This window comes from Sorex fumeus, unplaced genomic scaffold, assembly GCF_029834395.1.
Source record: "Sorex fumeus unplaced genomic scaffold, SorFum_2.1 ptg000072l, whole genome shotgun sequence".
Classification (NCBI taxonomy): domain Eukaryota; kingdom Metazoa; phylum Chordata; class Mammalia; order Eulipotyphla; family Soricidae; genus Sorex; species Sorex fumeus.
In genome coordinates this window covers 14,936,947-14,951,038 of record NW_026606129.1, presented here as the reverse complement: position 1 = coordinate 14,951,038, position 14,092 = coordinate 14,936,947, and the positions used below count along the sequence as shown (strand labels likewise).

At 42.3% G+C, this 14,092-nt stretch overlaps 1 protein-coding gene across 1 annotated transcript in view; it reads left to right on the top strand.

The window, feature by feature from the left end:
• Positions 1 to 14,092, top strand: part of DNAJC13 (DnaJ heat shock protein family (Hsp40) member C13) — a 127,655-nt gene that overhangs the window by 34,096 nt on the left and 79,467 nt on the right. The window contains exons 9-13 of the mRNA XM_056129669.1: positions 46 to 137; positions 11,464 to 11,630; positions 11,731 to 11,810; positions 11,891 to 12,060; positions 12,956 to 13,055. Coding sequence (XP_055985644.1) covers positions 46 to 137; positions 11,464 to 11,630; positions 11,731 to 11,810; positions 11,891 to 12,060; positions 12,956 to 13,055 — 609 coding nt within the window. The remainder of the gene's footprint in view (positions 1 to 45; positions 138 to 11,463; positions 11,631 to 11,730; positions 11,811 to 11,890; positions 12,061 to 12,955; positions 13,056 to 14,092) is intronic.

The window sequence follows — 14,092 nt, the reverse complement described above, 5'->3', positions numbered from 1 at the left end:
AGTGAAAAATATATCCTTTGTTGAACTTACCTTTGTTTTCCTTAGGTATTTGCATTGGTTTGTGATTCAGAAAATCCTCAAATTTTTACCATTGAATTTATAAAAGGGCAGATACGGAAATATTCTTCAACAGAAAGGTATTTGTGTTTTTAATTTATCAAGCTGCTGACCTGTTTGTGTATGGGTAGCAGAAGTGCGCCATCAAAGATGAAAAAGGAAGGTTTCAGTCTCGAGCTTGTCAAATTCAGACTGTGTTTGTGTTCTTGATATAGTTACCCAAGAAGTGATTTGCTGGAGTTTATGGTAGTTATAGTGTCAGTTTCAGACTGTTTTCCAGAGGCTGAGCCAGTTTGTGATGCCACCAACAGCGAGTGTGGGTTCTTTTTGCTGCATCAAAGGGAGAGAACAGACAATGGCCAGTGCAAACAAACTGCACTGATAACAGAGCTGAGACTCCTAGGGCCAGTTGGGGGCGGGGGGGGGGGGGCACTGATGGGAGGGACTTAAGGACTGGGAGGACTGCTCTTGGTACTTAATATTAATAGTGCTCTTGGCACTACTGACAGCCAGCTTACTTTAATTGTAGTATAAGTATAATAAAAATGGGAGACCTACTTTTATTTTACTGGGTGTGAGAGATGGGTAGGAATTTGGGCCATACCTGGCAGTGCTTAAAACTACTCCCAGCTTTGTGCTCTTGGTGGTCAAGGTATCATGTTGTACAGGTACTAAACCTGGGCCCCCTGCATACAGACATATATTCCAGCACATGCGCTGTCTCTCTGGTCCCCATAAACCTGTTTTTTAAAAATACCTAGAGCTTTGGGGAGGGAAAGATTGTACATCAGGTAAGATGATTGCTTTGCATGCGGCCAACTTGGGTTCAGTCCCCGGCATCCCATGTGATTCCCCTTCCCCCCCCCCCCCCGCCCCCCTCTGCCCAGTTCCTGAGCATAGAGCCAGGAGTAACCCCTGGGTATCGCCAGGTGTGACCCGAAAACAAAAGGAAATGCAAACCTAGGGCTTTGGGATTGTGTAATTAAAGAAAGGACATTGATACATATTTAAAATGACCTTTATTCAGTTTCTAAATTCCTAAAGAGAATAAAAATGGTGATTTTATTTTAAATTAATTTATGATTTCACTTTCATTGTTACAGTGCTTGAATAACAGTCACAAGTTAATGATTTTATGAATCATTGAGAATTTTATCAATAGAATCAACCTACTGACTTTCAATGTTATAATCCTATTTATTTTTTAATGTATTTTTAAAATTTTATTTATTTATTTTTTTGCTTTTTGGGTCACATCTGGCAATGCACGGGGGTTACTCCTGGCTCTGCACTCAGGAATCACTCCTGGTGGTGCTCAGGGGACCATATGGGATGCTGGGAATCAACCTGAGTCAGCCGCGTGCAAGGCAAATGCCCTCCCCGCTGTGCTATCTCTCCGGCCTCCTATTTTTAAATATTCTTGTGACCTGACTTTTGGTATGAAAATTTTGTGAGAGTATACAGGTCTCAAACTCCCCCGGTAAGGTCAAACACCTAGTACCATTCTGCTGTGATTCTCTTCATGGACTAAACCATCATTGTGGGTTGGTAGTTCCTGTATTTTAGGCAATCTTTTCTTGCTGTTGTAAATAACTGAAGACAAAATCTTCAGCAGTTGAAACGCTTGAGCACACTGTACCACTGTGTACACTACAATCTTACTTATGTGAACAGTAGCTGTTTCTTACCTAAGAATGCTGTTTCGGGGGTGAGGGTGGGGAGGCAGGGTTGCTCCTGGCTCTGCACTCAGGCGTTCATCTTGGCAGTGCTCAGGTGACCATATGGAGTGTCAGTGATGGAACCTGGGTTGGGCGCATGTTGTGGTTACCCTTGCTGGTGCTTGGGGAACCACATTGTGCCAGGGGTTGATTCTGGGCCTCCTGCGGGCAAAACATATGTTCAGTGCATTGAGATAACTCTCCAGCCTCTTACCTTAAAGCTTTTGATAAAACATCAACAAAAATGGCATCTTTGGACTGGAGAGATAATACAGAGGTAAGGCGCTTGCCTTGTACCGGGCCAACTCAGTCTGATCTCCAGCATCCCATTAATGGTCCCCTGAGCACTGTAGGAGTAAAAACAAAAACATCCACAAAAATATGGCATCTTAAGCAAAAGGTCATATTTTTTCTAGTCCTGAATTCAAGGAAGAGGACTCCTGAAAAGACTTGTGCATGGGCCTGGAGAGATTTCAGGGGTTAAGATGCTTCCTTGCACACAGCTGACCTTGGTTTGATCCCTGGCACTACAGGGAGCAGCCCCAAAAGAATTTTGCAGATGTTCTAGCAGGAAGAATCTCAAGCTTACAGTCTGTCATGTGCTTTGTTGTTTAATCCTGATAATAGCCCTAGGAAAAAAGCGGCCATTATTTCCAGTAGAGTTTAAAAGCAAAGAGGATAGTAATTTCTTTGTGACTTCAGATTATATATTTAGACCTAATATCAAAAGTACAGTTCAAAACAGAAAAAAGTCTTTGAAACAGCAAGCAAAGGTGTGTGTGTGTGTGTGTGTGTGTGTGTATTTGGAAATAATGTAAGTGATAAAGGATTTATATCCAGTATATATTATGTATATACATATATGCGGGTACACATATAATGGTACATTTGTTAAAACTGATGCAAGTACACTGATACACAATTATCAATTGAAAGTTGTTTATGCTCCTGCTTTGCGCCTCCCCCCTGACCTGGGACTGGAACCCCACCGTGCAAGTGTCTGCAGGCGCCCCCCCCCCCCCCCACGCTCGGAGGAAAAGGGGATCTGCGTCCCTCTCTGCCTGTCCCTTTGGTCCGGCCGCCCATCAGAGCTGCTTCCTTGTCCCCCACCCAGTCTTTACTTCCTGGACAAAAAGGAGGTATCCGCGGAGGCGTGGCCACTTCAGAGGTGGGCGTGGCTTTTAAAAGTGGGCGTGGCTTAATTTTCGGCGGGACAAAGCTCACGCGGCCGCAGGTTGTTCACTCAAACCAACAAATATTACCCCTCCACATATACAACAACATGAGGAAACAACGCAAATCCCCACCACAGGGAGACCATGAGGAAATCTCTCAAGAAGCCTCAGTAGGAGCTAGCCACCTTAGGGACCTCTCTGACAAGGAATTCAGATATGAAGTCATCAAGATGTTCAATCAACTCGATGAAACAGTCACACACATATCCGCTAAACTGAAAGAGGACATGAAAGAAACAATCGATCGCACAATTGACAAAATACAGCAAGAAATGAGAGCCGAAATTGGAAAGCTCCACACAGAAATGGCACGCATCACAGATTCCATAGACGAAGTCAAAACCTCACTCACTGCCCTCAACAACAGAACGACCACAGCTGAGGAAAGAATCAGTGACTTGGAAGATCAGCTGCAGCAAGCCAACAGACAACAACAAACGATGGCAAGGGACCTCAAAATAGCTCAAGAGCGAATCAGAGTCCTATGAGATGATTCCAGAAGAAACAATATTAGAATCATTGGACTACCAGAAGCTCAAGGAAACAATCCCAATGGAAAAAACCTGCTGAAACAAATTATTGCCGAAAAATTCCCAGCGCTCCATGATACATACAGCCATCCAGATTCAAGAAGCCCGAAGGGTGCCAGCTAAAAGAGACCCCAATAGAAACACCCCAAGACATACTATAGTCAGAATGATCGATGCTGCCGATAGAGACACAATACTGCAAGCAGCAAGGGCAAAAAAGGAAATCACATACAAAGGAGTACCCCTGAGATTCACAACAGACCTCTCAGAGGAAATCCTACAAGCCCGAAGACAGTGGCGAGATATAGTCAAAAAACTCACTGAAATGAATGCTTCACCAAGAATACTCTATCCGGCTAAACTCTCACTCCAAATAGATGGAAAGCTACACTATTTTCTAGATAAACAGCAGCTCAGGAACTTCATAGACTCAAAACCAAACCTAAAACAAGGACTAAAGGGGCTACTATAAGACAAGACAAACCCTACAACCACAACACACCCGCACAGAAACATGACACAAAACCCCATAACCATATTCTCTCTCAATGTCAACGGTCTCAATTCACCATTGAAGAGACACAGAGTGGCAAAAAGGATACAAAGACAGAACCCAACATTCTGCTGCCTACAAGAAACTCATCTCAACACTCAGAGCAAACACAGACTCAAAGTCAAAGGATGGAAAACAATCCTGCAAGCAAACAGCTCCTGTAAAAAAGCTGGGGTGGCCATACTAGTATCTGACAACATTAATTTCACCCTGAAAAAGGCTAGAAGGGACAGTGAAGGCCATTTTCTATTCATCAAGGGATACGTACAACAGGAAGAGATCACACTCTTAAATGTATACGCACCTAATGAGGGAACAGCCAAATATTTAAAACAACTGCTAACAGACTTTAAGGAGGACATTGCAAGCAGCACAATAGTACTTGGAGACTTCAACATTGCCCTATCACCTCTGGACAGATCAACAAGGACAAGACCCAGCAAGGAATCATTGGCTTTGAAAGAAGAAATAGAAGAGAGAGGGCTTATAGACTTATACAGGGCTTTACACCCCAAAAAGAAAGAATACCCATTCTTCTCCAGTGCACACGGAACATTTTCCAAAATAGATCATGTGCTAGGACACAAAACATACCTCAACAAAATAAGGAAGATAGAAATAGTATCAGCCATCTTTTCAGACCTTGATGCACTGAGGATAGAAGTGAATCACACACAGACACGGAGAACCAAATCAAACACCTGGAAATTAAACAACTCGATGCTGAACAATGAATGGGTCAGGAACGAAGTCAAGGACGAAATCAAAAGATACCTGGAAACAAATGAGAATGAAGACACGAGCTACCAGAACCTATGGGAGGCAGCGAAAGCTGTATTAAGGGGAAAATTTATAGCTCTGCAAGCATATCTTAGGTCTATAGAAATGGTGCACATAAACAATTTGACCTCACAGCTCAAGTCCTTATAAAAGGATCAACAGAAAGAACCTGAATCAGGCAGAAGGAAAGAGATCATAAAACTTAGAGCAGAAATCAATGACATGGAAACCAAAGAAACAAAACGAAAGATCAATGAAACCAAGAGCTGGTTCTTCGAGAGAATAAACAAGATAGATAAACCGCTCGCAACACTCACAAAGAAACAGAGAGAGAGAGAACCCTAATAAACCGAATCAGAAATGAGAAGGGGGATATCACAACAGAAACCAAAGAAATCCAAAAGATCATCAGAGACTACTTTGAAAGTCTGTATGCCACGAAACAAGAGAACCTAGAAGAAATGGACAAATTCCTGGACTCCTATAAGCTCCCAAAGCTGAATCAAGAAGACCTGGAGTATCTGAATAGACCTATTAACATCAACGAAATAGAAACTGCAATCAAAAGCCTTCCCAAAAACAAAAGCCCGGGCCCAGATGGATTCACTAGCGAATTTTTCCAAACATTTAAAGAGGACCTGCTGCCAGTCCTTCTCAAGCTCTTTCAGGAAATTGAAAAAACGGAAACTCTCCCAAACAGTTTCTATGAAGCCCATATCTCTCTAATACCAAAAGGAAACAAAGATATCACGAGAAAAGAAAACTGCAGGCCGATATCCCTGATGAACACGGATGCGAAGATTCTCAACAAAATACTAGCAAATAGAATTCAACAACTCATCAAAAAGATCATACACCATGACCAAGTAGGATTCATCCCAGGGATGCAAGGCTGGTTTAACACTAGGAAATCAATCAACATAATCCACCACATCAACAAAAGAAAAGATAAAAATCATATGATCATATCAATAGATGCAGAGAAAGCATTTGACAAGATCCAGGACCCATTTATGATGAAAACCCTAGCCAAAATGGGGATAGAGGGGACTTTTCTCAATATAGTTAAAGCCATCTACCACAAGCCTACAGCAAGCATTGTCCTCAATGGCGAAAAACTGAGAGCCTTCCCTCTAAGATCAGGGATGAGACAAGGATGCCTACTCTCTCCACTGCTGTTCAATATAGTATTGGAAGTACTTGCAATAGCGATTAGGCAAGAAAAGGATATTAGGGGCATCCAGGTAGGAAAGGAAGAAATCAAGCTCTCACTATTCGCAGATGATATAATACTATACTTAGAAAACCCTAAAACCTCTATCAAGAAACTTCTAGAAACAATAGGCTTGTATAGTAAAGTGGCAGGTTATAAAATCAATGCCCAAAAGTCCATGGCTTTCCTATATGCAAATAGTGAAAGAGAAGAAAAAGACATGAAGAAAACAATCCCATTCACAATTGTGCCCCAGAAAATCAAGTACCTAGGAATCACCTTAACTAAGGAAGTAAAGGACCTGTACAAAGAAAACTACAAAACTCTACTTCAGGAAATAAAAGAGGATACGAGGAAATGGAAAAATATCCCCTGTTCATGGATCGGGAGAATTAACATTGTCAAAATGGCAATACTTCCCAAAGCACTGTATAAATTCAACACAATCCCTATTAGGATACCCATGACATTCTTTAAAGAATTGGAACAAACACTCCTGAAATTCATATGGAACAATAAGTCCCCACGAATAGCTAAAGCAATTCTAGGGAAAAAGAAAATGGGAGGAATCAACCTCCCTAACTTCAAACTCTACTACAAGGCAGTAATAATTAAAACAGCATGGTACTGGAACAAAGGCAGAGCTGTAGACCAATGGAACAGGGTTGAATATACTGACGTCCCCCCCCAAGTATACGAGCATCTAATCTTCGATAAGGGGTCAAGAAAAGTGAAGTGGAGCAGGGAAAGCCTCTTTAACAAATTATGCTGGCAAAACTGGACGGCTATATGCCAAAAAATGGGCTCAGATCTCTGCCTAACTCCATGTACAAAAGTAAGATCTAAGTGGATTAAAGACCTCAACATCAGACCGGAAGCTATAAGATACATTGAGGAAAATGTTGACAAAACCCTTCATGACATAGAAGCTAATAGTGTCTTCAAAGATGTCACACCGCTGGCCAAGCAAGTGAAAACAGAGATAGATAAATGGGACTATCTTAAACTAAGAAGCTTCTGCACCTCAAAAGAAACAGTGACCAAAATACAAAGACAGTGAAGTGAATGGGAAAGGATATTCGCCAACTACACATCTGATAAGGGGTTAATTTCAAGGATATACAAAATACTGGTTCAACTCCACAAAAAGAAAACATTCAACCCCATCAAAAAATGGGGAGATGAAATGAATAGAAACTTTGACAAAGAAGAAATCCGAATGGCTAAAAGACACATGAGAAAATGTTCCACATCATTAATCATCAGGGAGATGCAGATCAAAACCACAATGAGGTATCACCTCACACCACAGAGACTGGCCCATATCCACAAGAACAAAAGCAACCAGTGCTGGCGCGGATGTGGTGAGAAAGGGACACTCCTTCACTGTTGGTGGGAATGCCGACTGGTTCAGCCCTTCTGGAAAGCAGTATGGATGATTCTCAAAAAACTAGAAATTGAGCTCCCATTTGACCCAGCAATACCACTCCTGGGAATATATATCCCAGAGAGGAAAAAAAGTATAGCCGAAGTGACATCTGCAATTGTCTGTTTATTGCAGCATTCTTTACAATAGCCAGAATCTGGAAAAAACCTGAGTGCCCGAGAACAGATGACTGGTTGAAGAAACTCTGGCACATTTACACAATGGAGTACTATGTAGCTGTGAGGAAAGACGAAGTCATGAAGTTTACATACAAGTGGTACTACATGGAAAGTATCATGTTAAGCGAAATGACTCAGAAAGAAAGGGATAGACATAGAAAGATTGCGTTCATCTGGGGAACATAAAGTAACAAAATAGGAAACTAACACCCAAGTATGGCAGAGATTAGTACCAGGAATTTTAGGGAACACCAAATAAAGGGTGTTGGGAGGATCCGCCCATGATGGGAGAGCATGCTGAGGGTAGACTGTCGACCAAGCATGATTGCCACTCAATGCCTCCTTTGCTGACCATGGCACTCAAAAGGAGAGAGAGGGAAATGCCCTGCCACAGAGGCAGGGTGGGATAGGGGCTGGGGGGGGGGGGGGGGATGCTGGGATCCGAGGTGGTGGGAAATGCGCACTGGTGGAGGGATGGGTGTTTGATCATTGTATAATCGAAACCCAAGCACAAAAATGTGTAAGTCTACAACTGTACCTCATGGTGCCTCACTATTAAAAAATAAATAAATTTAAAAAAAAGTTGTTTATGCTCCTTATGGTTCACTCGTAGTGTTGTACATTTTATAGATTAGGGAAATGCATAACGACACATTGTACAGCATTATACTGTTATACAGAGTATTTTCACTAGCTGAATTTTGTGAATAAAAAAAAAATTCTCTGAAATAGGCTTATTTTTCTCTTCCACTTCCCTATAAAATTTGACAATTGATTTTTTTCAAAATTACTCTTACCAAGGTAACGTGGTTTACTGTGTAATCATAAAACGAATAAAAAACTTGCGGCTCTCTCTCGCCGCCTGCGTTTGGTGGTCTCAGGACACTTCCCCACCCCAGGACGGTCAATGCCATGGGCAGACGAAGGAGGAAGCGAGGGCCAGGCTGGTTGGTGATCAGTTGCTGTTTATTCCGTTCTCCCTGCGCTCCTGTTCCAGTCTCACTAAGCTCCACATTCTAGTCTCACCCTGCCCCTCATTCCCATCTCCTGCTGTCCCCCTTGCTAGCGTCTCCATGTTCCATCTCCTGGATTCCTCTTGATCCTCCCTGATCCCCCGATTCTCCTTGATCCCTCTCCCCCAGACCCTGCTCCTATATTCCTCTCCTCTACATTCTTCTTCCCTACTACATTCTTTCCCTACATTCTTCTTCTGTTCCCCTTGTTAGTCTCACCATGCTCCAACTCTCTGAGGTCACTCTAGTCTCCCACACCCTCCAAACCTTGGCTATAGCAACCACACCCCAGCCTGGTATCACAATCAACATATGAAAGCCCTTTCTGATCTCCTGCAGCCAGAGATCGTGGTCAGGGGTGAAATACCACCCAGGGTGTGTTTCTCCTTTCCTTAGTCCAATAGCCATTTAAACATTCATCTTAATTCTACTCCTCAATAATATTGTCATTTTGTATGGACACAATAAGAGATTATTAAGCTTGTAGAGTGGCTCTCCTGGGGACACTCGCTATAGATCTCAGACTACAGTGCTCAGGCCAGATTAGTCTTTCCTAACCCTAGCAGGGTCCTAATCCAGTTGTTCCTCTTTGGATCCTGACAGAACTTGTCAATGATCATGCTCTTAACTTACAGTTAAGTATTGTGGAGCTTTGGCCTGGCCCATTTCAATGCCAGGGCAGCTTGCCCTAGGTCCATCTGTCCCTAGTTTGGGACCCTGCTTTTGGAGTGCTATTTGCTAAGGGCAGCTGAGGTTTAAGTCAAGAAAAAAGGTGCCCGAACTGAATATTATTTGAAGTCAGCTAACTCCCAGGTAACAGAAGCATAGCATTAACTGTCTTCCTGTGCCTATACAAAAAGCACATTGCTCTGAAGTAACTATGCAAAGGACCTAAGGAAAAGGGAAAAGCAGTATTCACAAGTTAACAGAATCTGATTAGGAGATAAAGGTGATTGACCATTTGGGGAAGCAGAGCACAAAGAAAGAGGTTACAGATGAGCACAGAGGAATGGGAATGCCTCTTATGGGAGCACTGTGATGGGTGTAACCCAATAAACCCAAGCTCCCTGTGGCAAGGCAGAAAGGACAAACCAGTGTTATCCTACAGTTTACAATCGTGTCAATGTTTTGCTTTTAATGTACGAAGTCACTGCATTTCCAACACCAGAGGCCTGCCCTCTCCCCGACTCCTTGTCTTCTTATTGTCTAGGGGGTTTGCCTTTTCACCACTGTCATGTAATGGAAGTTCAGATCAGGCCTCTCAGTTGCCTTCTTGTTTCCTCTAAGTCTTTTCATGGCTTTATCAGTAGGCTTGTTCTCTGTTTTTATTGAAGTGGGATTAATATATCAAATGATAGTTTGAGGAATTCACTTAATGATCCTCAGTTGGTCTCAGTGATTGTGTGCATTGTTTACGGATCACCACAGTAAGCGTAGCTGCTGCCCATTGCCTTACAGGGTTACAGACAGACGCTTCTTTCATGATGAGAATGCGTGGTATTTCCTCTCAGCCACTTTCAAATATACAGTGCAAAATTAGCTCTAATCTTCATGGTGTCCATTACTAGATTACTTAGCTCACTTTTTTTTAACCAGTGACAAATACTTCGTTGTCAGATGCATCATGACTTAGCCATTTATTTATGAGGAACATGTTGATTACTTGTGGAGTTTTGGCCATTCTGAATAAAAGCTTCTGTAACCATCAGTGATCTAGTTTTGTGTGAATGCAGTTTTTCAGTTCCTCTGAGTGAACCCTGAGGTGTGTATGATTGCTAAGTGATTTGCTAAGAGGATGGTCAGTTTTGTAAGAAACCACCAGAATGTCTTCCGGAAGTGCCTAAGCTGTTCTATTCTCCCACCAGCCTTGAGCAAGAGCTCCTGGTATTCCACATCCTCACCACATTTACAGATTTGGGCCATTTTTAAATAGTTGCCTAGTGATATTTTGCTTTTATTTGCATTTCTTTGACGAAGGGAAAATATCTGTTAAGGACTATGAATATTCTTTTGTGTTGTCTTTCTCAAGGATATATTCTGGGAACTTTCTCAGCTCTGTCTCTTGCAAATATTTTCTCCCAACCTGGGGCTTGTCATTTCATTCTCTTGAAGTTTCCATAAGAACAAAACTACAGAGAACCAAAGTGACTAAGAGGTTGCCTGGCAGGGACTTTTTTCAAAAGATGGACATGGGAGAACTCTTCAGGATGATGGCAGTGTCACAGTTTGGATTGTGGGGATGACTGCACAGCCTTGGGGTATGGTAAAAATGACCTAACTCTTAATTGGTAGCCTTTTTTTTTTCCTCTTTTTGGGTCACACCTGGCGCTGCACAGGAGTTCCTCCTGGCTCTGCACTCAGGTATTACCCCTGGCGGTGCTCAGGGGACCGTATGGACTGCTGGGAATCGAACCCGGTCAACCGCATGCAAGGCAAATGCCCTGCCCGCTGTGCTATCGCTCTAGCCCCAATTGGTAGCTTTAAAAACAAAATTATAGCTATACCTCAATAAGATTTAAACATTGGAAAATGTAAAACCTAGGAAAATGTTGAAGCTCCACTTCAGAATTTCCTTGTCCAGAGTCACACAACAGCACCATGCAGAGCTAGTATTGGCCTCCACCCCTGCTCAAGCCCTGCTCAAGTGCTCAAGTCCCGTGTTCCCAGAGCCCTCTATCTGCTAAAGGGTCTGTGCTTCTGAATCTAACGTCCCCTTAATTTTGAATCTTGAAACCTCTTTCCTTTTAAACCTTGCTTAGAGATTCCTTGCTAGCAAGTTTGCTGGATGGAGTCAGAGCCTCGGGTAACAGAGATGTTTGTGTGAAAATGACGCCGACCCACAAAGGCCAGCGGTGGGGCTTGCTCAGCATGCCCGTGGACGAGGAAGTCGAGAGCCTTCATCTCCGATTCTTGGCCGCACCCCCGAGTAAGTATCGATTTGCATCTCCCTCCACTCACTTCGTCATCATTTGGAAATGAGAAATGCAAACCTCTAAGTCTTTCTTGGCCTTTTCATCCCCTCACAGATGGCAACTTTGCCGATGCTGTGTTCAGGTTCAACGCAAATATTTCCTACAGTGGTGTTTTGCATGCGGTGACGCAGGATGTAAGATCAGTTGCGATTTGTTCATTCTTACTAAATTTTGGTGTGGAGACTTTGTTTTGAAATACTCTTCCTTCACCTAGGGTCTCTTCTCAGAAAACAAAGAGAAACTGATCAATAATGCCATAACAGCGTTGCTGTCCCAGGAGGGAGAGCATGTAGCTTCAAATGCAGAACTGGAGAGCCAGTTCCAGGCTGTGAGGAGGCTCGTGGCTTCCAAAGCTGGCTTTCTAGCCTTCACTCAGCTTCCGAAGTAAGTCATTTTCTGATGCTTTGTTTTCTTTCTTCATTTTCTTGCCCCAAGCCTGGCCGTGCATGGCGATTGCTTCTGGTGGTGCGTGGTGCTCTGGGGACGGTGCAGTGCTGGGGACCAAACCTGGGCTCCCGGCACGTAGAGCATGTGTTCAGTTTGTTGCGTTTTCTGGCTCCTCTCTTCTGAAACTCAACTTCCTTTAGAGAATTTAAATATCTCACTAATAAGTATTAGATTCATGCCTTCATATCTGACCGCATCTTCATACCTTTTATATGACATAACAGTACTTAGAACTTTTATATGACATGACAATGCGGTAGTAGTTCTTTTTCTTTTTATTCATGAGAATTTCAAAAGGAGGGTAAGTGGAACTACAGGGGATATTAGTTCCATACTGACTAGTACTGCAATTGTCTCCTGTTTTTTAGTTTTAATTAACTTCAAAAGTCAAAGTAGGAGGATAGAGATGTCAGAGGTACAGTACATGAATTGTATAAGTCCCCAGCTTTGATCTTCTGATGCCATCCCCCCCACCCCAAACACACATATACACCCTCAAAATAATAGAGGTTCCTAGTGGAGAAATATTTTTGGTGATGAAGTTGCACTGGAATTTGGTAATGAGTGCAATGAATTCCTTACACACATGGGTGAATGATGCCTCTCAATCTATATATAATCTTGTAAAATTAATGATAAAAATGGAACAAAAGTGTTTTTCCTTAAAGAAAAGACCTACTATGAAAGTTGACCTTTAGTAGGATTCAAAATAAGCAATTATTCTAATAATAATAATAATGGAAATTTGGAATGACTTCTTCATTTTAATTAAACAGCACAGTAATACTCTTAGGGTTATTATATGCCATTTTTTGTTTGTTTGTTCCACAAGGTTTCGGGAGCGTCTGGGAGTGAAGGTAGTAAAAGCACTGAAGAGGAACCACAATGGAGTGATCCATGCTTCTGTGGACATGCTCTGTGCCCTCATGTGTGTAAGTGGCACTTTCTTGAGGAAATGGAACTTTACACGTCAACTGGTAGTTTGTGGGAAGAAGGGAGTGAGGAGAAGAAATTGCCATGAGGCAAGAAGTACTATGAGTGAAGTACTATGTCTTTCTGACTCTTTTCACTTAGAGGTTTGACAGGGCTATTTCCTTTAGTGACTATAGCAGGGGGCTGCCAGGCAGGTTACTTACATTGATTAGGAGATTTCTTTTTTACTGGTTTAAGATTTGTTTCTGGGAAGGCCAAAAAAATGGGTTCAGTTTGGTGATGGTGGAGCTTAGTATAGGCAGTGGACCCAGTTGGCACCCTGTTGTCTTGCTTTTAAAAGTAAGATAATTAGAGCATGAAGTAGCAATAGTATGAACAAATCTATAGAACCTTTTTCACTTGTTAGGCTTTGGCTACGCTCTTTACATGAACTGTCTTATATAGCCACCATCTGAGGTAAGTACTGTTATTCTTCTTGCTTTACTGCTGAAGAAAATGAAGCTTCAAGAGCCTAAGAAACTCACTGTCAGAGAATAGCTATGATAACTTGCACAATAAGTATTTGAAAGTAACTCCAAATTATTGATCTAGAATCTTTCCTGTGCTCAGTTATCCCAGCAGTCAAAAGAGAGTCACCTTGAGTCAGAGAAGAATTTTTTTTTTTATTGATTCACTATGAGATACACAGTTACAAAGTTTTCATGTTTGAGCTTCAGTCATTCAGACAGTAAATGAACACCCATCCCTCCAGCAGTGCACATTTTCCATCACTAATGTCCCCAGTATACCACCTCCTTCCTATCCTTCTCCCTGCCTCTATGGCAGATAATTTCCTCCATACTCTGTCTCTACTTTTGGGTAAATGGCACTTCTCTCTCTCTCTCTCTCTCTCCTCTATTATGATTTGCAGTAAAGATACTGAGAGGTTATCAGTTTGGTCCTTTGTCTACTTTCAGCACACATCTCCCATCTTGAGTGATCCCTCCAGTCATCATTGACTTAGTGATTCTTTCTCTGTTTCAGCTGCCTTCTCCCC